Below are 22,830 nucleotides of genomic sequence, written 5' to 3'. Positions count from 1 at the left end.
GCCGGGTGTTTCCGCCTCGTCTTTACCGCGCGCGCCGGGGGGGGGGGGGGGGGGCGGCCCCTACAGAGCCCCTATAGGCCCCCGGCGGGGCCCTATGGGGCCGAGCGGCCCCCACGGGGCCGGGCGTCGCGCCCGGCGCTGTCAGCAGCCCTTGGCCGTGCCGAGCGACCTGCGAGAGAGAGAGAGAGACAGAGCCCGGCGCTGAGGGCCCTATGGCGCCTGTACAGCCCCGGGGGGGGCCTATAGGGCCAGGGGAGGGGGGGCTGGGGTGCCTTGGAGAGCAGCTATAGGGCCCTGGGAAAGGCCACAGTGGGGGGGGGGTGTCCCATGGCTCCTATAGAGCCCCCCGAAGGCCCTATAGCACCTGCTGGGGGGGTCCCCATGGCACCTATAGAGCCCCCAAAGGCCCTATAGCACCTGTGGAGGAGCAGGTCCCCATGGCTCCTATAGAGCCCCCAAAGGCCCTATAGCACCTGTGGAGCAGCAGGTCCCCATGGCTCCTATAGAGCCCCAGGGGCTCCCCATAGGGCCCGTAAGAGCCCACAGGCCTTGCAGAGCCCCAGCACCGCCAGGGCGTCTGGGGCACCCCTATAGCCCCTCCCCCCGGGCGGGGGTCCCCGAGCCGCCCACACCTCGCCCCAGGGTGTCCCGGGGCCCCTATGGCCCCCCACAGCCCCTATGGGGCCAGGAGTGTCAGGGAGGCCATAGAGCCCCCCACAGCCCCCCCAGTGCCCCTGCAGCCCCCTATAGCCCTTATAGGGGGTGGGGGGCACATGCCTGGCTCCGGGGGGTCGCTGCCTCCGCGGGGACGAGGCCGCCGGCCCGGACGCCTGGGCCCTCCGCAGCTGTTAGTGGTGTTAGTGCCCCCCCCTTCCCCCCCCCAGCATCGCAGCACACGGTATTTAACCAAATCCAGCTTTATTGGCCCCAAACCACAGGATAAAAACTGCCTCCCCCACCCCCCGCCCCGTGGCGGGAGGTCGCGACCCCGCCCGGCCCCCTACAAAAGTATTTACAGCGGGGGAGGGGCCGCGCCCCCGCCCGCCCCCCCTCCCCCCCCCCCCCCCCCCCGGTCAGATGGGGTTAGTGTTGTGCAGCGGGGCCCAGGCGTCCGGGGATTCCCCCCCCCAGCAGGGGGCCCAGGCGTCCGGGGTCCCCTCACGCCTCCCCCTCGCGCCACCCCCTCCCCAAGGAGGGGCCCAGGCGTCCTGACACCCCCCCCCCAAACCCACCACCTCGCTGAGGGGGCCCAGGCATCCGGGACACCCCCACTCCCCCCGGGGGGGCCCAGGCGTCCTGACCCCCCCCCAAAATCACCAGGGGGCCCAGGCGTCCTGCCCCCCCCAATCACCTAGGGGTCCAGCTCCCCCCCCATCACCAGGGGGCCCAGGCGTCCTGACCCCCCCCCATCACCGAGGGGCCCCGGCGTCCTGCCCCCCCCAATCACCAGGGGGCCCAGCTCCCCCCCCATCACCAGGGGGCCCAGGCGTCCTGCCCCCCCCCAATCACCAGGGGGCCCAGCTCCCCCCCCATCACCAAGGGGCCCAGGCGTCCTGCCCCCCCCCCAATCACCAGGGGGCCCCGGTGTCCTGCCCCCCCAATCACCAGGGGGCCCAGCTCCCCCCCCATCACCGAGGGGCCCCGGCGTCCTGCCCCCCGCCCTGCCCCCCCCCCCCGCCGGCCGTCACGCCGCCCCCCCGGACTTGCCGGCGTCGGGGCGGTCGCCGGCGGGGACGGTGACGACGGCCGGGGGGGCGGCGCTGGGGGGGGGCTGCGGCGGCGCCGGGGGGGGCGGCGGCGCCGGGGGGCCGCCGCGGGCGCCCGTAGAGGTAGACGGCGGCGACGACCATGGCGGCGCCGGCCAGGAAGGGCGCGCGGGGCCGGAAGCCGAAGAGGTGGGCGGAGGCGGCGGTGGAGGCCACGATGGAGAGCGCCGTGGCGAAGCCCTTGAGGATGTTGTCGGCGTAGCGCACCACGAGCGCCACGAGCAGCCCGCCGGCCGCCTGGTTCAGCACCACGGCCCACACGGCCGGGCTGTAGCCGTGGAAGAAGCCGAGGCCGGCGACGGCGCGGCCCTCGGCCGCCCACATGGCCGCCAGCCCCACGAGCGCGCCCACGGCGCCCAGCTGCGCGTTGCGCACCCAGATGCAGCCGCCCGCCCGCTTCAGCAGCCGCTCGAAGTAGACGCCGGCGAAGCCCGACGAGAGGCAGGAGGCGGCGACGGCCGCCAGCCCCGTGGCGTAGCTCTGCGGCGGGCCGGCGGCGGCGGCGGCGGGGGGGGGGGCCGGCGCGCGCCTGCTCCGCCTGCACCAGCGCCACCCCCCGCGAAGAGCAGCGCCAGCGAGAGCCACTGCAGCCGCGACAGCGACGTGCCCAGCAGCAGCACCGAGAACAGCGCCGTCGTCAGGATCTTCAGCTGGTAGGTGACCTGCGGGGGCGGGCGCTGGCGCCGCCGGCACGGGCACCGCCGCGCCGCCGTGGGGCTAGGCGCGGGGCTGGGCACGGGGCTGGGACACCGCCATGGGGCTGGGCACAGGGCTGGGCATGGGGACACCGCCGTGGGGCTGGGCGCGGGGCTGGGCACGGGGCTGGGACACCGCCATGGGGCTGGGCACAGGGCTGGGCTCAGGGGCGCCGCTGTGGGGCTGGGCACAGGGACGCAGCCGTGGGGCTGGGATACCGCCATGGGGCTGGGCACAGGGCTGGGCTCAGGGGCGCCGCTGTGGGGCTGGGCACGCAGCTGGGGCACAGATGCAGTGGGGATAGATGGGGACGGAGACACCGCCGTGGGGCTGCACACGGGCATGGGGATGCACACCCAGGGGGAACAGGGACACCGCCGTGGGGCAGGGCACAGGGCTGGGCACAGGGACGCAGTGGGGATAGATGCGGACGGGGACTCCACCGTGGGGCTGGGCACGGGGCTGGGGCCACCGCTGTGGGGCTGGGCACGGGGCTGGGCACGGGGACGCCGCCATGGGGCAGGGCACAGGGACGCAGTGGGGATAGATGCGGACGGGGACTCCACCGTGGGGCTGGGCACGGGGACGCCGCCGTGGGGCTGGGCACGGGGCTGGGGCCACCGCTGTGGGGCTGGGCACAGGGCTGGGCACAGGGCTGGGCACGGGGACACCGCCGTGGGGCTGGGCACAGGGATGCAGCAGGGATGGGGACGCCGCTGTGGGGCTGGGCACTGGGACAGGTGCGGACGGGGACGCTGCTGTGGAGCTGGGGACGGCGCTTGGGGCTGAGGAGCGATGGACGGGGAGGCTGCGGGGCCGGGGCCGCGGGGGGCCGCGGGGGGTGGGGGGCAGCCACGGGGGGCCGGGGCCGCGGGGGGCCGCGGGGGGTGGGGGGCAGCCACGGGGGGCCGGGGCCGCGGGGGGCCGCGGGGGGTGGGGGGCAGCCACGGGGGGCCGGGGCCGCGGGGGGTGGGGGGCAGCCACGGGGGGCCGGGGCCGCGGGGGGCCGCGGGGGGTGGGGGGCAGCCACGGGGGGCCGGGGCCGCGGGGGGGCACCTGGAAGGTGGCGGCGGGCAGGTTGGAGATGGCCACGTACTGCAGGTTGTTCTGCAGCGTGTAGATGAGCGAGGGCACGGCCAGGCGCAGCGTCTCGCCCGGCTGCCCCAGCACGGCCGCCTGCAGCGTCGCCGCCGTCTGCCGCACGCTGCCTGCCGGCGCCGGCGCGTCAGCGCCCCGCCGCCCCCCAGCGCCCCACGGCCCCCAGCGCCCCCCGTGCCCCACGGCCCCCCAGCGCCCCGCCGCCCCCCAGCACCCCACGGCCCCCAGCGCCCCCCGTGCCCCACGGCCCCCAGCACCCCGCCGCCCCCCAGCACCCCACGGCCCCCACGGCCCCCAGCGCCCCACGGCCCCCAGCGCCCCCCGTGCCCCACGGCCCCCAGCGCCCCGCCGCCCCCCAGCGCCCCACGGCCCCCACGGCCCCCAGCACCCCCGCCGCCCCCCAGCACCCCACGGCCCCCAGCACCCCACGGCCCCCACGGCCCCCAGCGCCCCACGGCCCCCAGCGCCCCCCGTGCCCCACGGCCCCCAGCGCCCCGCCGCCCCCCAGCGCCCCACGGCCCCCACGGCCCCCAGCGCCCCCCGTGCCCCACGGCCCCCAGCACCCCGCCGCCCCCCAGCACCCCACGGCCCCCAGCGCCCCACGGCCCCCAGCGCCCCCAGTGCCCCGTGTCCCCCAGCACTCTGCGGCCCCCAGTCCCCTCCAGACCCCTCTAGTCCCCCCGCCCCATTCCCCCAGTCCGCTCCAGTCCCTCCCGGTTCCCCCCGGCGCCCTACAGCCCCCCAGCCCCCTCTAGTTCCCCCTGGTCCCCCCGATACCCCCGGCCCCCCCCGCCCGCCGGGTCCCCCCGGCGCCCCGCGCTCACCGCGGTGCTGCAGCAGCAGGAGCAGGACGCAGGCGCCGCCCTTGAGCACCTCGGCCATGACGACGGCCGTGGTGGCCAGGAAGCGCTCGCCGGGCAGCGTGCGCACGTAGCGGATGCTGAGGATGAGCGAGGCGTTCTGCACCACCAGCACCGCCAGGCTCGCGTACTTGACCCGCCGCGAGCCTGCGCGACAGCACAGCGCCGCCGCCGCGTCAGGCCGGGCCGGGCGGGCCGCGCCGCGCCGCGCCGCGCCGGGCCGGGGCCGCCGCCGCCCTCACCTGTCCACGGCGCCGCCTCGCCGCCGCCCGCCGCTGCCATGGTGGCACCTGCCCGGCGCCGGCGCGGCCGCTTCCGGCCGCCGAGCGCCGCGCCTAGAGCGGCGCCGCCGCGGCGCCCGCGCGCCCCCTGCCGCGGAGGCCGCGCAGAGCCGCCGCCGCCGCCCGCCGCCGCGCGCCGCCGCCCACCATAGAGAGGGCCCGGCGGACCGAGGCGCCGAGGAGAGGCCCCGGCCGGCGCGGCCGCCGGAAGCGGAGGAGGAGGAGGAGGAAGGAGCGCGCTGCCCAACACCTGAGCGCGTCACGCGCTACGCGCCGCCGACGTCACGCCCCCGCCCCCAACAGGCCGCCAATCACCGCCCGCCGCTCACGCGGCCCCGCCCCCTTCCTCCCCCCCCGCATACCCACGCCTGGGCGGGGCCAGGCGCGCCAGGCGGCCAATGAAAACGAGGCGCCGCCACCCCCGCCCCCAATGGGCGGCCGCGCGCGCGCGCAGGCCCCGCCCCTTTCAACGGCTACCCCGCCCCCCCCACACACACACCGCCTCGCGCCGCTCCCGCCCCCTCTAACGGCCTCGCGCCGCTCCCGCCCCCTCTAACGGCCGCGCCGCCTCGCGCCGCTCCCGCCCCCCTCTAACGGCCTCGAGCCGCTCCCGCCCCCTCTAACGGCCTCGCGCCGCTCCCGCCCCCTCTAACGGCCTCGCGCCGCCTCGCGCCGCTCCCGCCCCCTCTGACGGCCGCGCCGCCTCGCGCCGCTCCCGCCCCCTCTGACGGCCGCGCCGCCTCGCGCCGCTCCCGCCCCTTCTGACGGCCGCGCCGCCTCGCGCCGCTCCCGCCCCCTCTAACGGCCGCGCCGCCTCGCGCCGCTCCCGCCCCCTCTAACGGCCTCGCGCCGCCTCGCGCCGCTCCCGCCCCCTCTAACGGCCTCGCGCCGCCTCGCGCCGCTCCCGCCCCTTCTAACGGCCGCGCCGCCTCGCGCCGCTCCCGCCCCCTCTAACGGCCGCGCCGCCTCGCGCCGCTCCCGCCCCCTCTAACGGCCTCGCGCCGCCTCGCGCCGCTCCCGCCCCCTCTAACGGCCTCGCGCCGCCTCGCGCCGCTCCCGCCCCCTCTGACGGCCGCGCCGCCTCGCGCCGCTCCCGCCCCCTCTAACGGCCTCGCGCCGCCTCGCGCCGCTCCCGCCCCTTCTAACGGCCTCGCCGCCTCGCGCCGCTCCCGCCCCCTCTGACGGCCGCGCCGCCTCGCGCCGCTCCCGCCCCCTCTAACGGCCGCGCCGCCTCGCGCCGCTCCCGCCCCCTCTGACGGCCGCGCGCCGCTCCCGCCCCCTCTAACGGCCTCGCGCCGCCTCGCGCCGCTCCCGCCCCCTCTAACGGCCTCGCGCCGCTCCCGCCCTCTCTGACGGCCTCGCGCCGCTCCCGCCCCCTCTAACGGCCTCGCGCCGCTCCCGCCCCCTCTAACGGCCTCGCGCCGCTCCCGCCCCCTCTAACGGCCTCGCGCCGCCTCGCGCCGCTCCCGCCCCCTCTAACGGCCTCGCGCCGCTCCCGCCCCCTCTGACGGCGGCGCCGCTCCCGCCCTTTCCGAGAGGGGCAGAACCAGCCGCTCGCTGCTCCGCCCGTCCTCGGTAACGGCCATGTCTCCCCCCCTCACCCCCCCCACCGCGGGAGCCTGTGTGAACGCCCCTCCCCCCCCCCCCCGCGCCCTGCCTGACGCTGCTCCCGCCGCCGGGCGCCGCCCGCCCACCGCGGCCGGCCCCGCCCCTTTGCTGCGGGCGCCCAATCCCCACCTGCCTCGTGCGCCCTGCCCCTCCCCCGCAGGCACTCGGCCAATCCCCGCCCTCTTCGCCCGGCTCCTCCCTCCGCTCCGCGTGGGGGGCGGTCCAATCCCTGACCGCCTCCTCCAGGACTCATCCAATCACCGCCCACCTTTGCTCCGCCCCCCCCCCTCGCTGTTGCGCAATCGTCCCCGCCTCACGCCCGCCCACCCCTCCCCCCGGCGCCCATTGGCTGCCCCGTCCCCTCTGGCCGCTCCCCGCCCCGCCCCTTCCAGCGGCTGCCCAATCCCTGCCCGCCGCGGCAGCCCCGCCCCGCCCCCGCCGCCCAATCGCGGCCCGCCTCGGAGAAGGGGAGGGGGCCGGGCCCGCCCCCTTGAAGCGCCGCGCGCGCCGCCCGCCTCGCGCGGAGCGGCAGGAGCAAGATGGCGGCGCTGGCCGGGTCCCCCTCGGGCGCGCCGGCCCCGGCCGCCGCCGGCCCCGCCGGCTACCGGCCCTTCGAGCCCGCCGCGCTGGGCCTCGACCCGGGCTGGCGCCTCACGGGCTTCGGCGAGCTGCGCGGCTGAGGCTGCAAAGTCCCGCAGGAGACGCTGCTCCGGCTCCTGGCGGGACTCGGCGGGCCGCGAGCGGGAGCCGGCGAAGGGCCCGGCCCGGAGCCGGAGCCCGGCGGGGCGCCCACGCTCGGTGAGGGGCCGCGGCGGAGGCCTGGGAGCCCGCGGGGGGCGGGGGGGGGGGAAGCGCCGCGGCCTTGGCACGGGGCGGCCGTGGGAGGAGCGCGGGCGGCCGCGGCCCTGAGAGGGGGCGGGGGGCGGGAGCTGGGTCCTTGGAGCGCCGAGAAGGGCCGGGGAGGGGGAACGGGAGGGAGAAACGGGGGGGGGGGGGGGAGCGCGTGGGGAAGGGGCCGCAGCGGGGGGGGGGAGAAGCGCGTGGGGGGGGTGTCCGCAGCACGGGGGGGGGCAGGAGGGGGGGAGAAGCACGGGGGGGGGGTGTCCGCGGCGCAGGGGGGACAGGGACAGGGGGAGAAGCGTGTGGGGGGGCGTCCGCAGTACAGGGGGGGCCGGGAGGGGGGGGAGAAGCGCGTGGGGGGTGTCCACGGTGCAGGGGGGGCCGGGAGGGGGGGGAGAAGCGCGTGGGGGGGTGTCCGCGGTGCAGGGGGGACAGGGACAGGGGGAGAAGCGCGTGGGGGGGCGTCCGCGGTACAGGGGGGGCCGGGAGGGGGGGGGAGAAGCGCGTGGGGGGTGTCCACGGTGCAGGGGGGGCCGGGAGGGGGGGGAGAAGCGCGTGGGGGGGTGTCCGCGGCGCAGGGGGGGCCGGGAGGGGGGGGAGAAGCGCGTGGGGGGGGTGTCTGCGGTGCAGGGGGGGTGTCCGCGGCGCAGGGGGGGCCGGGAGGGGGGGGGGAGAAGCGCGTGGGGGGGTGTCTGCGGTGCAGGGGGGTGTCCACGGCCTAGGGGGGGCCGGGAGGGAGCCCCCGGCCGACCCCGGCGCTCCCGCAGGCATCGGCATGGACTCGTGCGTCATCCCCCTGCGCCACGGCGGCCTTTCGCTCGTGCAGACCACCGACTTCTTCTACCCGCTCGTGGAGGACCCCTACATGATGGTAACGGCCCCCCCCCCCGCCCCCCCCGCTGCCCCCCCCAACCCCCCCAGCGGAGCCCGGCCCGAGCCCCCCCCCCCCGCCGTGTCGCGCAGGGCCGCATCGCCTGCGCCAACGTGCTGAGCGACCTCTACGCCATGGGCATCACCGAGTGCGACAACATGCTGATGCTGCTCAGCGTCAGCCAGAAGATGACGGACGAGGTGAGCGGGGCTCGGGGGGAGCCGGGCGGGGGGCGGCGGCCCGGCCCCCCCCGCCCGCTGACCCCGCGTCCGCGCGCGCCCCAGGAGCGGGAGAAGATCATGCCGCTGATCGTGAAGGGCTTCCGGGACGCGGCGGAGGACGGCGGCACCTCGGTGACGGGCGGCCAGACCGTGGTGAACCCCTGGATCATCGTGGGCGGCGTGGCCACCGTGGTGTGCCAGCGCAACGAGTTCATCATGTGAGCGCCGTGGGGCGGGCGGGGGGGGCCGCCGTGGGGCGGGCGGGGGGCTCGCCCTAACGCCGCTGCCCTCCCAGGCCCGACAGCGCCGTCCCCGGCGACGTGCTGGTGCTCACCAAGCCGCTGGGCACCCAGGTGGCCGTCAGTGCCCACCAGTGGCTGGATAACGTGAGTCGTGGGGCGGGTGGGGCGGTGTGGGGCGGGGGCGCGTGGGGCAGCCCGGACAGGCTCACGCCCCGCGGCGCCGTCTCCCGCAGCCCGAGCGCTGGAACAAGATCAAGCTGGTGGTGTCCAAGGAGGACGTGGAGCTGGCCTACCAGGAGGCCATGTTCAGCATGGCCATGCTCAACCGCACCGGTAGGGCCCGGGGGGGGCGGTTTGGGGTGCAGTGGGGGGCGGGGGGGGGGCAGCGCGGCGGTGACAACGCCGCCGCCCCGCAGCCGCCGGCCTGATGCACACGTTCAACGCGCACGCGGCCACCGACATCACGGGCTTCGGCATCCTGGGCCACGCGCAGAACCTGGCCAAGCAGCAGCGGCACGAGGTGGCCTTCGTCATCCACAACCTGCCCGTGCTCGCCAAGATGGCCGCCGTGAGCAAGGCCTGCGGCAACCGCTTCGGCCTGCTCCAGGGAACCTCCCCGGAGACGTCCGGTAGGGACGGGGCCGCGGGGCAGAGTCCGGCCGCGCCCGCGGGGCAGAGTCCGGCCGCGCCCGGGCGGCCGGCGGGAGAACAGGGGGAGGCGGGAGGGAGAAAACGGGGTGAAAAGGGGAGGTTTCTGACCGGGCGCCGGCGCCGCAGGGGGGCTGCTCATCTGCCTGCCGCGGGAGCAGGCCGCCCGCTTCTGCGCCGAGATCAAGTCGCCCAAGCACGGCGAGGGCCACCAGGCCTGGATCATCGGCATCGTGGAGAAGGGCCCGCGCAGCGCCCGCATCATCGACAAGCCCCGCGTCATCGAGGTGACGCCGCGCGGGGCGCCCGCGCCCGCCCCGGACCCCGCCGCCCCCAGCCCCGAGGCCGCCCCCTGAGCCGCCCCCCCGCCGCCCGCCCCCTCCCGCGCCGCCTGACTATTTATTGGAGGTTGGGGGGGGGGAGGTGGGGAAAGGCCGGAGCTCGCGGCCCCCCCCATGCCGCCCACCCCCCCTCCCTCGCCCCTCTGCGTGACGCCCCTCTCCGGAAACCCGGCCCTGGGCTGGGAGGGGCCGAAGACCCCCCCGAGGGGCAGGGACGGGGCTCCCCCCCCCCCCCCCCGCAGCGCGGCGCTGGCGGCCCGTTTGGGGCAAAACAGGGGGCAATAAACAGAGAAAAAGTAATAACAGTAAGGCGTCGTTACGGCCGTGCCGCCGGCGCAGCGGCCGCTGCCGCCCGGGGTTTAATGGGGAGGTGGGGGGGGTGGCGCTGCGCCGTGGGGTGGCGCTGCGCCGTGGGGCAGCACCGCGCCGTGGGGCAGCGCGGCGCCGTGGGGCGGCCCCCCCCCCCTCACTTGATGCAGTCCATGACGTGGATCTGCAGCGTGTCCATGTCGGGCGCCTTGTACTGGCACTTGGGGCAGCAGAAGTCGGGCTGCTCCTCGGGGGCGGCGCGCGGCGGCGGGGGGCCGGCCAGCGCCAGCCCGCCGTAGCCTGGTAGGGGGTGGGGGGGGGGGACACGTGGGGCTCGTGGCTGGGGGCGCCGGCGCCCCCCAACCGCCCCCCCACGCCCACCCCACCCCGCGCACTCACCCCCCGGGGGCACCGAGCCCCGCAGCTCTGCGTGCCGGTTCCTCATCTCCTCCATGCGGGCCCTGGGGGGAGTGGGGGAGACTTGGGGGGGGGGCTCAGGGTGTGGGGCAGGCTTGCAGGGTCACGGGGTCAGTCCGGGGGGCTGCGAGGGCAGTTGGGGGCGGGGGGCTGCAAAGCAGTGTTGAGGGGGGCAGCGAGATGGGTCTGGGACGCTGTGGGGCAGGCAGGAGGGGCGGGGGGGGTGCAGGGTGGGGGGTACAGGGCCAGCGGTGGGGCAGGAGTTATGGGGCAGTGGCAGGGTACGAGCTTCTTCTGGGGCACAGGGGCACTTGGGGGGCACCTGCAGGGCATAGGGGGGCAGCTGGGCATGGGTGCACTTGGGGGGGGCAGTTGTGGGGCTCAGGGGTAGTTGAGGGGGCAGCTGTGGGGCACTTGGGGGGGCACCTGCAGGGCACGGGGGGCAGCTGGGCATGGGTGCACTTGGGGGGGGCAGTTGTGGGGCTCAGGGGCAGCTGTGGGGGCAGCTGTGGGGCACTTGGGGGGCACCTGCAGGGCACGGGGGGCAGTTAGGCATAGGTGCACTTGGGGGGGGGCAGTTGTGGGGCTCAGGCGCAGTTGAGAGGGACAGCTGTGGGGCAAGGGAGCAGTTAGGCATGGGTGCACTTGGGGGGGGCAGTTGTGGGGCCCAGGGGCACTCGAGGGGGCAGTTGTGGGGCCCAGGGGCACTCGAGGGGGCAGCTGTGGGGCAAGGGAGCAGTTAGGCATGGGTGCACTTGGAGGGGGCAGTTGTGGGGCCCAGGGGCACTCGAGGGGGCAGCTGTGGGGCACAGTGGCACTGGGGGGGGGCTGCTGCAGGGCACGTGGAGCTGTGCAGTGGGCACGGGGCGGATCCACGGGGTGCGGGGGGCAGCGGTGGGGCGCGGGGGGCAGCGGCGGGGGCGCCGTGGGGCGGGGGCGCCGTGGGGCGGGGGCCGTGGGGCTGACCAGGCGGCGCCCTGGGCGTCGGCGCGCAGGCGCTCGCAGTGCCGCTGCAGCTGCGCCAGGCTCTGCTGCAGGCTCTCGCGCTGCGCGTGCAGCTGCTCCCGCGCCGCCCGCTCCGCCTCGAAGTCCGCCTTGTAGATGTCGGCCTGCGGGCCGCGGGCGTCACGGCGGGCCGTGGGGCGCCCCACGGCCCGCCCCACGGCCCGCCCCGCGGCCCGGCCCCACCTGCGCCTGCAGCACGGGGATGGTCTCGAGCGTGGCGCGGTGCCGCTCCGCCTCCGCCTTGAGCTTGTCGATGAGCTCCTGCTTGGCCACCAGCGCCTCCTCGGCCTGCTGCAGCTGCGCCACCACCTCCGCCAGCTGCCGCGCCCGCGCCGCCGTCACCCTGGGCGGGCGCCGCGGAGGGCACCGGGCACCGCGGAGGGCACCGGGAACCGCCCCGGGGGCACCAGAAAGGGGACCGGGAACCGCCCGGGGGACCTTGGAGGGACCAGGAACCGCCCGGGGGGCCCCAGGGGCACCAGAAAGGGGACCGGGAACCGCCCCGGGGACCTTGGAGGGACCAGGAACCACCCCGGGGGGCTCAGGGGCACCAGAAAGGGGACCGGGAACCGCCCCGGGGACCTTGGAGGGACCAGGAACCGCCCGGGGGGCCCCAGGGGCACCAGAAAGGGGACCGGGAACCACCCCGGGGGGCTCAAGGGCACCAGAAAGGGGACCGGGAACCGCCCCGGGGACCTTGGAGGGACCAGGAACCACCCCGGGGACCTTGGAGGGACCAGGAACCACCCCGGGGGGCTCAGGGGCACCAGGAACCGCCCTGGGGACCTCGGAGGGACCAGGGACGTGACCGCAACCCACCCAAGACCTCTAGGAGACCGTAAAGGGGACCAGGAGCCACCCTGGAGGCCCCAACAGGCCCACGAACCACTCTGGGGCCGTCAAGGAGGCCAGAGAGCAGAGCAGGAAGCACCTCGGAGACCCCGAGGGGACCAGAAATGGGGCTAGGAGCCACCCTGGAACCCCGAAGGGGACCAAGAACCACCCTGGGGGGGCCAGAAAGGGGACCAGGAACCACCCTGGAGACCCTAAGGGGACTGGGAACCACCCCGGGGACCTCAGGGGGACCAGAAACAGCACCACAACCCTCCCAAGACCTCGAGGGTCCAAAAAGGGGACCAGGGCCACCATGGGGAACCCCGAGGGCAGCAGGAACCACCCCGGGGACCTCAAGGAGACCAGGAAGGAGACCAGGAGGCACCATAGGGAACCCCAAGGGCAGCAGGAACCACCCCGGGGACCTCAAGGAGACTAGAAAGGAGATCAGGAGGCACCACATGGACCCCAAGGGCAGCAGGAACCACCCCGGGGACCTCAAGGAGACCAGGAAGGAGACCAGGAGGCACCATAGGGAACCCCAAGGGCAGCAGGAACCACCCCGGGGACCTCAAGAAGACCAGGAAGGAGACCAGGAGGCACCACATGAACCCCCAAGGGCAGCAGGAACCACCCCGGGGACCTCAAGGAGACCAGGAAGGAGACCAGGAGGCACCATAGGGAACCCCAAGGGCAGCAGGAACCACCCCGGGGACCTCAAGAAGACCAGGAAGGAGACCAGGAGGCACCACATGAACCCCCAAGGGCAGCAGGAACCACCCCGGGGACCTCAAGGAGACCAGGAAGGAGACCAGGAGGCACCACGGGGACCCCAAGGGCAGCAGGAACCACCCCGGGGACCTCAAGGAGACCAGGAACCACCCCAGGAACCACCCCGGGGGCCTCGAGCAGAGCAGGAAGGGGCTCGTGGGAGACCCCCGAGGAGAGCCAGAGGCCCCGCGGGGCGGGGGGACCCCGCGCGCCCACCTGGGTGCGGTTGCTGTCGCCCAGGCTGGCCTTGATGTGGCTGTCGTACTCCTGGAAGAGGTGGTGGTAGGCGACCTGCAGCTGCACCAGCTTGCGCCTGGGGAGGCCGCGGCGGTGAGGAGGAGGAGGAGGAGGAGGAGGAGGAGGAGGAAGGGGCGGGGAGGGACCGCGCCGCGGCCGCGCTCACTTCTCCTCGGTGGCCCCTTGGCGCTCGACGCGCAGGGCGGCCTCCAGGTTCTGCGCCTGGAGCCGCAGCTGGTCCAGCTGCAGGCTGTGGGCGGCCGCCGCCTCCTCCAGCGCCCGGCAGCGCTCGCCGGCCGCCCGCGCCCTGCGGGGACAGCGCGCCGTCACCGCCGCGGCGGCGTCACCGCCACGGAGACGTCACCGCCACGGAGACGTCACCGCGGTGTCACCACGACGGAGACGTCACCGCCACGGCGGCATCACCGCGGTGTCACCACGACGGAGGCGTCACCGCCACGGCGGCATCACCGCGGTGTCACCACGACGGAGACGTCACCGCCACAGCGGCATCACCACCACGGAGACGTCACCATGACAGTGGCGGCATCACCGCCACGGCGGCATCACCGCGGTGTCACCACGACGGAGACGTCACCGCCACGGCGGCATCACCGCGGTGTCACCACGACGGAGGCGTCACCGCCACGGCGGCATCACCGCGGTGTCACCACGACGGAGACGTCACCGCCACAGCGGCATCACCACCACGGAGACGTCACCATGACAGTGGCGGCATCACCGCCACGGCGGCATCACCGCGGTGTCACCACGACGGAGACGTCACCGCCACGGCGGCATCACCGCGGTGTCACCACGATGGAGACGTCACCACCACGGCGGCATCACCGCCACGGCAGCGTCACCACGGCATCACCGCGACGGCGGCGGCATCGCTGCGATGGCAGCATCACCATGGTGTCACCACGATGGAGACATCCCCACGGCGGCGTCACCGCGGCGTCACCATGATGGTGGTGGCATCACCGTGACAGCGGTGGCATTATCACCGCAGTGTCACCGCGACGGTGCTGTTGTCACCGTGACGGCGCTGCAGTCACTGCGGTGTCACCGCGACAGCGCCGTTGTCACCGCGCCGGCAGCAGCACTGCCACCGCAACGGCGCCGCTGCCACCGTGTTGTCACCGCGCCGGCAGCGCCGTCGTCACCGCGGTGTCACCGCGCCGGCGCCGCTGTCACCTCTGCTCGAGCTCGGCGCGCTCCCGCCGGCTGCTCTCCAGGCGGCTCTGGCTCTCCTGCAGCTCGCCCAGCAGCGACGTCACCTGCGCCTTCACCGAGGCCTTGTCCTGCTGCGGGGGGGGGACGCGGCGGTGGCACCGGGCACCGAGGACGCGTCCCCCGTCCCCCCCCCCCGCGTCCCCCCGCCGCCGCCGCCGTACCTCGAGCTGCCGCCGCAGCGCCTGCAGCTGCAGCTCCGCCTGCCGCGCGGCCTCCTGCGCCCGGGCCTCCGCCGCCGCCCGGGCCTCGCGCGCCGCCGCCAGCGCCTCCCGCAGCGCCGCCTGCCTGCGGCACGGGGGGGTTGGGGGGCGGGGACACGGGGCGCGGGCCCCACGGCGCCCCGCCGCGCCCCACGGCGCCCCGCCGCCCTCCCCGGCCAGCACTCACTCGGTCTCCGCCGCCGCCAGCCGCTGCTGCAGCAGCTCCGCCGGGATCCTGCGGAAGGGCGGGACGGCGTGAGGGGCCCGGAGCGACCCGGGAGCGGGGACGGAGCGACCCGGGCGCCGGGACAGAGCCCGGAGCGACCCGGGAGCGGGGATGGAGCAACCCTGGCGCGGGGACGGAGCCCGGAGCGATCCAGATGGATCCCAGCACGATCCGGGCACGGAGCCCAGCGCCCCGGTAGGCCCATCCCGGCACCGTACGGAGCCTCGTCCCGGTGCCGTATGAGATCGGATCCCAGCGCCCCACGGAGCCGCGTCCCGGCACCGCAAGGAATCGGGTCCCGGCCCCACGCGGGAGTCGGGTCCCCCGGGTCCCGGCCCCACGCGGGAGCCGGGTCCCGGCCCCACGCGGGAGCTCACCTGCCGTTCTCCTGCAGCGGCGGCAGGTCGCGCGGAGGCTCCGGGGCGCTGCCACTGCCATCGTCATCATCATCGTCGCGGCCGCCGTCGTCGCCGTCGTCCTCCGGGCGCGGGGCGGGGGCCTGCGGGGAGGGGGTGAGCGGGGCCGCGGCGGGGGGGCGCCGCGGCGGGGCGGGGGGGGCTCACCGGGGGGGGCGGCGGCGGCGGCCTGGGCGCGCAGCCGCTCCACGAGGGCCCGGGCCTGCCGGAAGCGGCCGAGCAGGGCGTCGCGCTCGTCCCGCCGCGCCGCCTGCAAGCGCCGGAGCTCGTCGCAGCGCCGCCGCAGCGCCTCCGTGCAGCGCCGCAGCGCCTCTGGGGGGGGGACAGGGCACGGCGGGGGGGTCACGGGGCGCCAGAGACCCCCAAACCCCCCCGCAGCGCCTCCGTGCAGCGCCGCAGCGCCTCTGGGGGGGGACAGGGCACGGCGGGGGGGTCACGGGGCGCTAGAGACCCCCAAACCCCCCCGCAGCGCCTCCGTGCAGCGCCGCAGCGCCTCTGGGGGGGGACAGGGCACGGCGGGGGGGTCACGGGGCGCCAGAGACCCCCAAACCCCCCCGCAGCGCCTCCGTGCAGCGCCGCAGCGCCTCTGGGGGGGGACAGGGCACGGCGGGGGGGTCACGGGGCGCCAGAGACCCCCAAACCCCCCCGCAGCGCCTCCGTGCAGCGCCGCAGCGCCTCTGGGGGGGGGACAGGGCACGGCGGGGGGGTCACGGGGCGCCAGAGACCCCCAAACCCCCCCGCAGCGCCTCCGTGCAGCGCCGCAGCGCCTCTGGGGGGGGACAGGGCACGGCGGGGGGGTCACGGGGCGCCAGAGACCCCCAAACCCCCCCGCAGCGCCTCCGTGCAGCGCCGCAGCGCCTCTGGGGGGGGACAGGGCACGGCGGGGGGGTCACGGGGCGCCAGAGACCCCCAAACCCCCCCGCAGCGCCTCCGTGCAGCGCCGCAGCGCCTCTGGGGGGGGACAGGGCACGGCGGGGGGGTCACGGGGCGCTAGAGACCCCCAAACCCCCCCGCAGCGCCTCCGTGCAGCGCCGCAGCGCCTCTGGGGGGGGGACAGGGCACGGCGGGGGGGTCACGGGGCGCCAGAGACCCCCAAACCCCCCCGCAGCGCCTCCGTGCAGCGCCGCAGCGCCTCTGGGGGGGGGACAGGGCACGGCGGGGGGGTCACGGGGCGCTAGAGACACCCCCTGGGCAGCAGCACCTACCATTGACTCCTGTTTCCCCTCCCAGTGCTCCCAGTCACCCCTGCCAGGGCCTCCCAGTCACCCCAGGACCCCCTTTAATATCTCCCAGTCATCCCAACACCTTCTAACAACTCCCAGTCGCTCCGGGCCTGCCTCCCAGCGCCCCCAGCCGCTCCAAGACCCTCAGTCACCCCAGTGCCGCTTCCTAGTGTCTCCCAGTTACCCTGGAGTGCTCAACCCCATCGCCCAGGGCCTCCCAGCACCTCCCAGTACACCCAATCCCACTTCCCAGCGCCTCCCAGTACACCCAGTCCCGCCTCCCAGCGCCTCCCAGTGCCCCCAGTCCCGCCTCCCAGCGCCTCCCAGTGCCCCCAGTCCCACCCCCGGTCCCCCCTCACCCTTGAGGTCCCGGTTCTCGGCCAGGAGGCGCTGAAGCCCCTCGGGGCTCCCCGGCTCCGGCGGGGCCCGGCCGGGCGCCGCCTCCTCCCCCGCCGCGCCGGGCTCCGGCTCCGCCGCCGCCGCCGGGCCGGGGCCGCCGCTGCCGCCGCCGCCGGCGCTACCGGGCTGCACCATGTCCGCGGGCCGCCGCCACCGGGCGCCGCTCATCCGCGCGCCTGCGGGGAGCGGAGAGAGGGGCAGGGCGCTGCGGCGGCGCCGGGGCCCGGCCCGGCCCGGCCCGGCCCGGCCCGGCCCGGCGGCCGCGCTACCTCCGAGCGCCGCGCTCGCCCCGGCCGCGCTTCCTTCCTCCTTCCGGCGGGCGCCGCCACCGGAAGCGGAAACAGCGCCGGCGCGCACGACACCACTTCCGCCTCGGTAGGTGTCATGGCGCCCGGTGGGTTGAGGGGGCGGGGCTACACGCCCCGCCCCCTCCGGCCTGCCATTGGCCGCGCACGCCAGGGGCCCGCCGCCCCGCGGCCTGCCATTGGTGGGTGGGGGCGGGGCGGCGGGCGAGGCCCCGCCCCTGGTCCCCGCCCATTGGTTGAGTCGCGGGGTGCCGCGCGGCGATTGGCCGGGGCGGAGGGGAGGGGGCGGCGGCGGCGCGGGGGAGATGGGGAGCCGCGCGAGCGCGAGGGGAGCGGCGGCGGCGGGCGGGGCGGCGCGGAGCCGCGGGGGTAACCGGGCCGCGGGGGGGGCGGGGGGAATTGGGGGGAAATGGGGGGTTTGGGGGGGTGTCCGGGGGGGCTGATGGGGGGGTGGGGCAGCAAGGGAGTGGGGCAGTAGGGGGTGGCGGGGCTGGGGGTGTGGGGCGGGTGGGGGCTGGCGGGCAGATGGGGGGGCTGGGGGGGTCTAGGGGGGCAGCGGAGAGGCAGCGGGGCAGTAAGGGGGCGTTTGGGGGCAGCAAGGGGGGAGGAGGCTGTGGGGGGGTTAATGGGGGGAGCGCGAGGGGCTGTGGGGCAGCAAGGGGGTGCGTGGGGGGAGTAGAGGGGCAGTGGGGGGGGTTAATGGGGGGGAGAAGGGGCTGTGGGGCAGCAAGGGGGTGCGTGGGGGGAGTAGAGGGGCAGTGGGGGGGTTAATGGGGGGGAGAAGGGGCTGTGGGGCAGCAAGGGGGTGCGTGGGGGGAGTAGAGGGGCAGTGGGGGGGTTAATGGGGGGAGCACGAGGGGCTGTGGGGCAGCAAGGGGGTGTGTGGGGGGAGTAGAGGGGCAGTGGGGGGGTTAATGGGGGGAGCACGAGGGGCTGTGGGGCAGCAAGGGGGTGCGTGGGGGCAGTAAGGGGGGAGTAGGGCTGTGGGGGGTGTCAGTGGGGGGGTGTGGGGCACTAAGGGGGTGTTTGGGGGCTGCAGGGGGCTGTCAGTGGGGGCAGCGGGGGGATGTGGGGCACGGAGGGGGCAGCGGGGGGCTGTCGGTGGGGGCAGCGGGGGGATGTGGGGCACGGAGGGGGCAGCGGGGGGCTGTCAGTGGGGGCAGCGGGGGGCTGTGGGGCACGGAGGGGGCCGCGGGGGGCTGTCGGTGGGGGCAGCGGGGGGCTGTGGGGCACGGAGGGGGCCGCGGGGGGATGTGGGGGGCTGTCGGTGGGGCCGCGGGAGCGTGTGGGGGCCGCGGGGGAGGCCGTGGGGCGGGAGGGGGCGGGGGCGGGGCGGGAGGCGGCCCCCCCCGCCCAGCCCGCCCCCCGGCCGGACCCCCAGGCCCCATGGCGGCGCAGGAGCTGAGCCGGTCGCAGGTGTGCGGGATGCTGCGGCAGGAGCTGCGCCGCGGCGGCACCTTCCTCCAGGGCGACCCCCACGTCTTCATCATCCTCGGCGCCTCGGTGAGCCCCGCCCGGGGGGGGGGGGCGCCCCCCTCCTGCCCCCCCCCCCACCCCCGCCGGACGCCTGGGCCCCTCGAGCCTCGCGGGAGGCGGGGGAGGGGAAAGGGGAAGAAGACGGAGCGAGCGGCGCGCGCGTGCCGGCCCGGACGCCTGGGCCCCGTGGGGGTGGGGGGTGGGGGCACCCAGACCTCAGGGTATTGGGGTGGGGGGGGGGGGTTGGGGAGCACCCGGACGCCTGGGCCCTGTGGTAGAGGGGGGAGGGGCACCCGGATCTGTGGGTTTTTGGAGGTGGGGGTGGGGCACCCGGACGCCTGGGCCCGTGGGAGCACGGGGACCCCTGGGTGTCGTTGTGGGGGGGGGGATGGGGCACCCGGACGCCTGGGCCCGTGGGAGCACGGGGACCCCTGGGTGTCGTTGTGGGGGGGGGGGGGGGGGGGGCACCCGGACGCCTGGGCCCGTGGGAGCACGTGGACCCCTGGGTGTCGTTGTGGGGGGGGGGTGGGGCACCCGGACGCCTGGGCCCGTGGGAGCACGGGGACCCCTGGGTGTCGTTGTGGGGGGGGGGGTGGGGCACCCGGACGCCTGGGCCCGTGGGAGCACGGGGACCCCTGGGTGTCGTTGTGGGGGGGGGTGGAGCACCCGGACGCCTGGGCCCGTGGGAGCACGGGGACCCCTGGGTGTCGTTGTGGGGGGGGGCACCCGGACGCCTGGGCCCCCTGAGAGCACTTGGACCCCTGGGTTATTGGGGGGGGGGGCACCCGGACGCCTGGGCCCCTGGGGTGGGGCGGGGGGGGGGGGGGGACGAGAGGGATCCCCCCCCCTCCGCTCTCGGCGCGTGCGGCAGATAAGCAGCTTCCGGCGCTTCCCCGCGGGGCAGCGCCCGGACGCCTGGGCCCCGCCCCGCCACCTCGTTACCCAACGCACCTTAATTAACCCCCCCTCCCCGTCAACCCCCCCGCGTTGTTGTGTAACCCCGCGGCGAGGGCGGGCGCAGGTGTGGGGTGGGGACGGCCGGCCGGCCCCCTGACTCAGCACATTCCCCCCCCCGCCTCGTTAATCCACCCCCCGCCTCGTTAATCCACCCCACGCCTCGTTAATCCGCCCTCCGCCTCGTTAATCCCCCCCCTCCGCCTCGTTAATCCCCCCCCCCGGCCTCGTTAATCCCCCGGGGCCGACGGCGGGTCGGGGTCTCAGCGCCGCCACGGCTCTTCCCTCCGCCGCAGGGCGACCTGGCCAAGAAGAAGATCTACCCCACCGTCTGGTAGGACGCCCGCGGGCACGTGCCGCCCCACGGCCGCCCCACGGCTGCCCCACGGCCGCCCCACGGTGCCCCCCCCCCCCCCCGCAGGTGGCTCTTCCGCGATGGGCTGCTCCCGGACGACACCTACGTGGTCGGCTTCGCCCGGACGCCGCTCAGCGTGGCGCAGATCCGCCAGCAGAGCCAGCCCTACCTCAAGGTGCCCCGCGGACCGCCGCGCCGGTGGGGCGGGCGAGGTGGGGGGCACGGCCTGCCCGGGCCTGCCCGGGCCTGCCCGGGCCTCACCGGGCCTCCCCCCCCCCGCCACCGCAGGCGACGCCGGAGGACGGCCCCCGCCTCGACGCCTTCTTCGCCCGCAACAGCTACGTGGCCGGGCAGTACGGCGAGGCGGGCGCCTTCGAGCGGCTCGACGAGCACCTGCGGGCGCTGCCCGGCGGCGCCCGCGCCAACCGCCTCTTCTACCTGGCCCTGCCGCCCAGCGTCTACGCGCCCGTCACCCGCCACATCCGGCAGGCCTGCATGGGGCAGGGGTGAGCCGCGCCGCGGGGGGGGCGGGGGCAGCGAGGTCCTCCCCCGTGGGGGGACGCGAGGTCCTCCCCCGTGGGTGCAGGTGGGGACATGTGAGGTCCTCACCCATGGGTGCAGGTGGGGGGACGCACGAGGTCATCAGTTGTGGGTGCACATAGGGACGCGTGAGGTCGTCACCCACGGGTGCAGATAGTGGGACATGTGAGGTCATCGCCCATGGGTGCACATGGGGACATGTGAGGTCATCGCCCATGGATGAAGACAGAGGGACACCAGGTCATCACCCATGGGTGCATATGGGGACATGTGAGGTCCTCACCCATGGATGAAGATAGAGGGACACCAGGTCATCACCCATGGGTGCAGATGAGGGGATCCATAAGGTCATCACCCATGGGTGCATATGGGGACATGTGAGGTCCTCACCCATGGATGAAGATAGAGGGACGCCAGGTCATCACCCATGGGTGCAGATGAGGGGATCCATAAGGTCATCACCCATGGCTGCAGATGAGGCGATCCATGAGGTCATCACCCATGGGTGCAGATGAGGCGATCCATGAGGTCATTACCCGTGGATGAAGATGGAGAGATGCCAGGTTGTCACCCATGGGTGCAGATGGCGGGGGGGGGGGGGGGAACACGTGAGGTCATCACCCATAGGTGCCCATGGGGACACGTGAGCTCCTCACGCGTGGATGAGGATAGAGGGACGCCAGGTCGCCCCCCCGGGTGGAGATGGGGGGAGGCGGGGGGACCCCGGGGCGGGGCGGGGCGGGGGGCCGCGGCGGCGCCGCCCTGACCCGCCGGCCCGGCCGGCAGCTGGAACCGGGTGATCGTGGAGAAGCCGTTCGGGCGCGACCTGGCCAGCTCCAACGCCCTCTCGGACCACATCAGCGGGCTCTTCCGCGAGGACCAGATCTACCGCATCGACCACTACCTGGGCAAGGAGATGGTGCAGAACCTCATGGTGCTGAGGTGGGCCGCGGCGGGGGGCGGCCCAGGGGCCCCCGGCGCCCCCCGGCACCCCCCGCCCCACCCCGCTGCCGCCTCCCCCCCCCCCCAGGTTCGGCAACCGCATCTTCGGGCCCATCTGGAACCGGGACAACATCGCCTGCGTCGTGCTCACCTTCAAGGAGCCCTTCGGCACCGAGGGCCGCGGCGGCTACTTCGACGACTTCGGCATCATCCGGTGAGCGGCGGCGGCGGCCCCCCCGCCGCGGGGACGGCGCCCCGAATCCGCCCCCCCGCCGACCGCTCCGTCCGCCCCGCCGCAGGGACGTCATGCAGAACCACCTGCTCCAGATGCTCTGCCTCGTGGCCATGGAGAAGCCGGCCTCCACCGACCCCGACGACGTGCGCGACGAGAAGGTGCGCGCCCGGACGCCCTCGAGGTGCCCCGTAACGGGCTCCCGAGGCGTTCGGAGCCCTCCCGGCACCGCCCGGGGGGCCTCGGGGGCCTTCTGGGCCACGCTTCGAAGGCTCCGTGAGCCCTTTACGGCAGCTTGGGGGGGAGTTGGGGGTCGTTGTAAAGCGTCGGAGCCCTCCCGAGGGCTTTTGGGGGGGGCTGACCGGCGTTTCACGTCACGCTTAAGGGGTCCTGGTGGCCTTGGGGACCTTGCGGGCTCTTTTCCAGGGCCTGCGAGGTGTTTCTGTTGCTGCTGAAATGCTTCCTGAGCAATCCAGAGCCTTTCGGAGACGCTTTGTTGGGCCTTCAAGGGGTTCCGGAGCCTCTTTGGTGTTCTGGAGCCTCTTTGAAGGTGTTCTGGAGCCTCCTCGGGGGCCTTCAAGAGGTTTTAGAGCCTCTTTGGGTGTTCTCAAGAGGTTTTAGAGCCTCTTCAGGGGCCTTCAAGAGGTTTGTGGAGCCTCTTTGAGGGCTTGGAGATGTTCTAGAGCCTCTGAGGGCCTTCAAGAGGTTTTGGAGCCTCTTTGAAGGTGTTCTGGAGCCTCCTCGGGGGCCTTCAAGAGGTTTTAGAGCCTCTTTGGGTGTCCTCAGGAGGTTTTAGAGCTTCTTTGGGGCCTTCAAGAGGTTTGTGGAGCCTCTTTGGGTGTCCTCAAGAGGTTTTAGAGCCTCTTCAGGGGCCTTCAAGAGGTTTGTGGAGCCTCTTTGAGGGCTTGGAGATGTTCTAGAGCCTCTGAGGGCCTTCAAGAGGTTTTGGAGCCTCTTTGAAGGTGTTCTGGAGCCTCCTCGGGGGCCTTCAAGAGGTTTTAGAGCCTCTTTGGGTGTCCTCAGGAGGTTTTAGAGCTTCTTTGGGGGCCTTCAAGAGGTTTGTGGAGCCTCTTTGGGTGTCCTCAAGAGGTTTTAGAGCCTCTTCAGGGGCCTTCAAGAGGTTTGTGGAGCCTCTTTGAGGGCTTGGAGATGTTCTAGAGCCTCTGAGGGCCTTCAAGAGGTTTTGGAGCCTCTTTGAAGGTGTTCTGGAGCCTCTTCAGGGGCCTTCAAGAGGTTTGTGGAGCCTCTTTTGAGGGCTTGGAGATGTTCTGGAGCTTC

The 22,830-nt window shown here is 75.5% G+C and overlaps 4 protein-coding genes across 4 annotated transcripts; 2 read left to right on the top strand and 2 right to left on the bottom strand.

Annotated features, from left to right (window-relative positions):
* Nucleotides 1–6: 6 nt before the first annotated feature.
* Nucleotides 7–4,741, bottom strand: SLC35A2 (solute carrier family 35 member A2). The gene is given in 7 exon segments (XM_062600839.1): nucleotides 7–169; nucleotides 1,708–2,282; nucleotides 2,284–2,322; nucleotides 2,324–2,428; nucleotides 3,519–3,670; nucleotides 4,385–4,567; nucleotides 4,663–4,741. Coding segments are annotated over 7 exon segments (1,122 nt in total). The 5' UTR covers nucleotides 4,703–4,741; the 3' UTR covers nucleotides 7–141.
* Nucleotides 4,742–6,885: 2,144 nt separating this feature from the next.
* LOC134154144 (selenide, water dikinase 2-like) lies at nucleotides 6,886–9,516 on the top strand. The gene is made up of 8 exons (XM_062600838.1): nucleotides 6,886–7,107; nucleotides 7,917–8,020; nucleotides 8,113–8,220; nucleotides 8,305–8,459; nucleotides 8,537–8,627; nucleotides 8,717–8,816; nucleotides 8,900–9,112; nucleotides 9,261–9,516. Exons 2-8 carry the CDS (start codon nucleotides 7,925–7,927, stop codon nucleotides 9,485–9,487), a joined length of 990 nt encoding a protein of 329 aa, XP_062456822.1. The 5' UTR covers nucleotides 6,886–7,107; nucleotides 7,917–7,924; the 3' UTR covers nucleotides 9,488–9,516.
* Nucleotides 9,517–9,772: 256 nt separating this feature from the next.
* Nucleotides 9,773–16,772, bottom strand: IKBKG (inhibitor of nuclear factor kappa B kinase regulatory subunit gamma; the record flags this gene model as incomplete). Its single annotated transcript, XM_062600840.1, has 12 exons — nucleotides 9,773–10,081; nucleotides 10,181–10,242; nucleotides 11,165–11,307; nucleotides 11,387–11,521; nucleotides 13,025–13,121; nucleotides 13,212–13,352; nucleotides 14,246–14,355; nucleotides 14,446–14,569; nucleotides 14,672–14,719; nucleotides 15,088–15,209; nucleotides 15,284–15,438; nucleotides 16,709–16,772. Coding segments are annotated over 12 exons (1,344 nt in total), but the record flags the coding sequence as incomplete, so codon positions are not given.
* Nucleotides 16,773–18,382: 1,610 nt separating this feature from the next.
* G6PD (glucose-6-phosphate dehydrogenase) lies at nucleotides 18,383–22,173 on the top strand. The gene is made up of 8 exons (XM_062600837.1): nucleotides 18,383–18,556; nucleotides 19,780–19,817; nucleotides 19,905–20,013; nucleotides 20,127–20,344; nucleotides 21,165–21,320; nucleotides 21,409–21,534; nucleotides 21,620–21,713; nucleotides 21,979–22,173. The coding sequence occupies exons 1-8, from the start codon at nucleotides 18,440–18,442 to the stop codon at nucleotides 22,171–22,173; spliced, it is 1,053 nt and encodes a 350-aa protein (XP_062456821.1). The 5' UTR covers nucleotides 18,383–18,439.
* The last annotated feature ends 657 nt before the right edge of the window (nucleotides 22,174–22,830 follow it).

This window comes from Rhea pennata (assembly GCF_028389875.1).
Source record: "Rhea pennata isolate bPtePen1 chromosome 35 unlocalized genomic scaffold, bPtePen1.pri SUPER_35_unloc_5, whole genome shotgun sequence".
Classification (NCBI taxonomy): domain Eukaryota; kingdom Metazoa; phylum Chordata; class Aves; order Rheiformes; family Rheidae; genus Rhea; species Rhea pennata.
The sequence above is the reverse complement of the archived record's forward strand: the minus strand, read 5'-3'. Positions and strand labels throughout refer to the sequence as shown.

Coding starts and splice junctions, on each gene's coding strand:
- LOC134154144 (XM_062600838.1), top strand. CDS start 7,925: ATGGACTCGTGCGTCATCCCCCTGCGCCACGGCGGCCTTTCGCTCGTG. Junction 8,628..8,716: donor CCCACCAGTGGCTGGATAAC/GTGAGTCGTGGG, acceptor CGTCTCCCGCAG/CCCGAGCGCTGGAACAAGAT. Junction 8,817..8,899: donor GGCCATGCTCAACCGCACCG/GTAGGGCCCGGG, acceptor GCCGCCCCGCAG/CCGCCGGCCTGATGCACACG.
- G6PD (XM_062600837.1), top strand. CDS start 18,440: ATGGCGGCGCAGGAGCTGAGCCGGTCGCAGGTGTGCGGGATGCTGCGG. Junction 20,014..20,126: donor AGAGCCAGCCCTACCTCAAG/GTGCCCCGCGGA, acceptor CCGCCACCGCAG/GCGACGCCGGAGGACGGCCC. Junction 20,345..21,164: donor CAGGCCTGCATGGGGCAGGG/GTGAGCCGCGCC, acceptor CCCGGCCGGCAG/CTGGAACCGGGTGATCGTGG.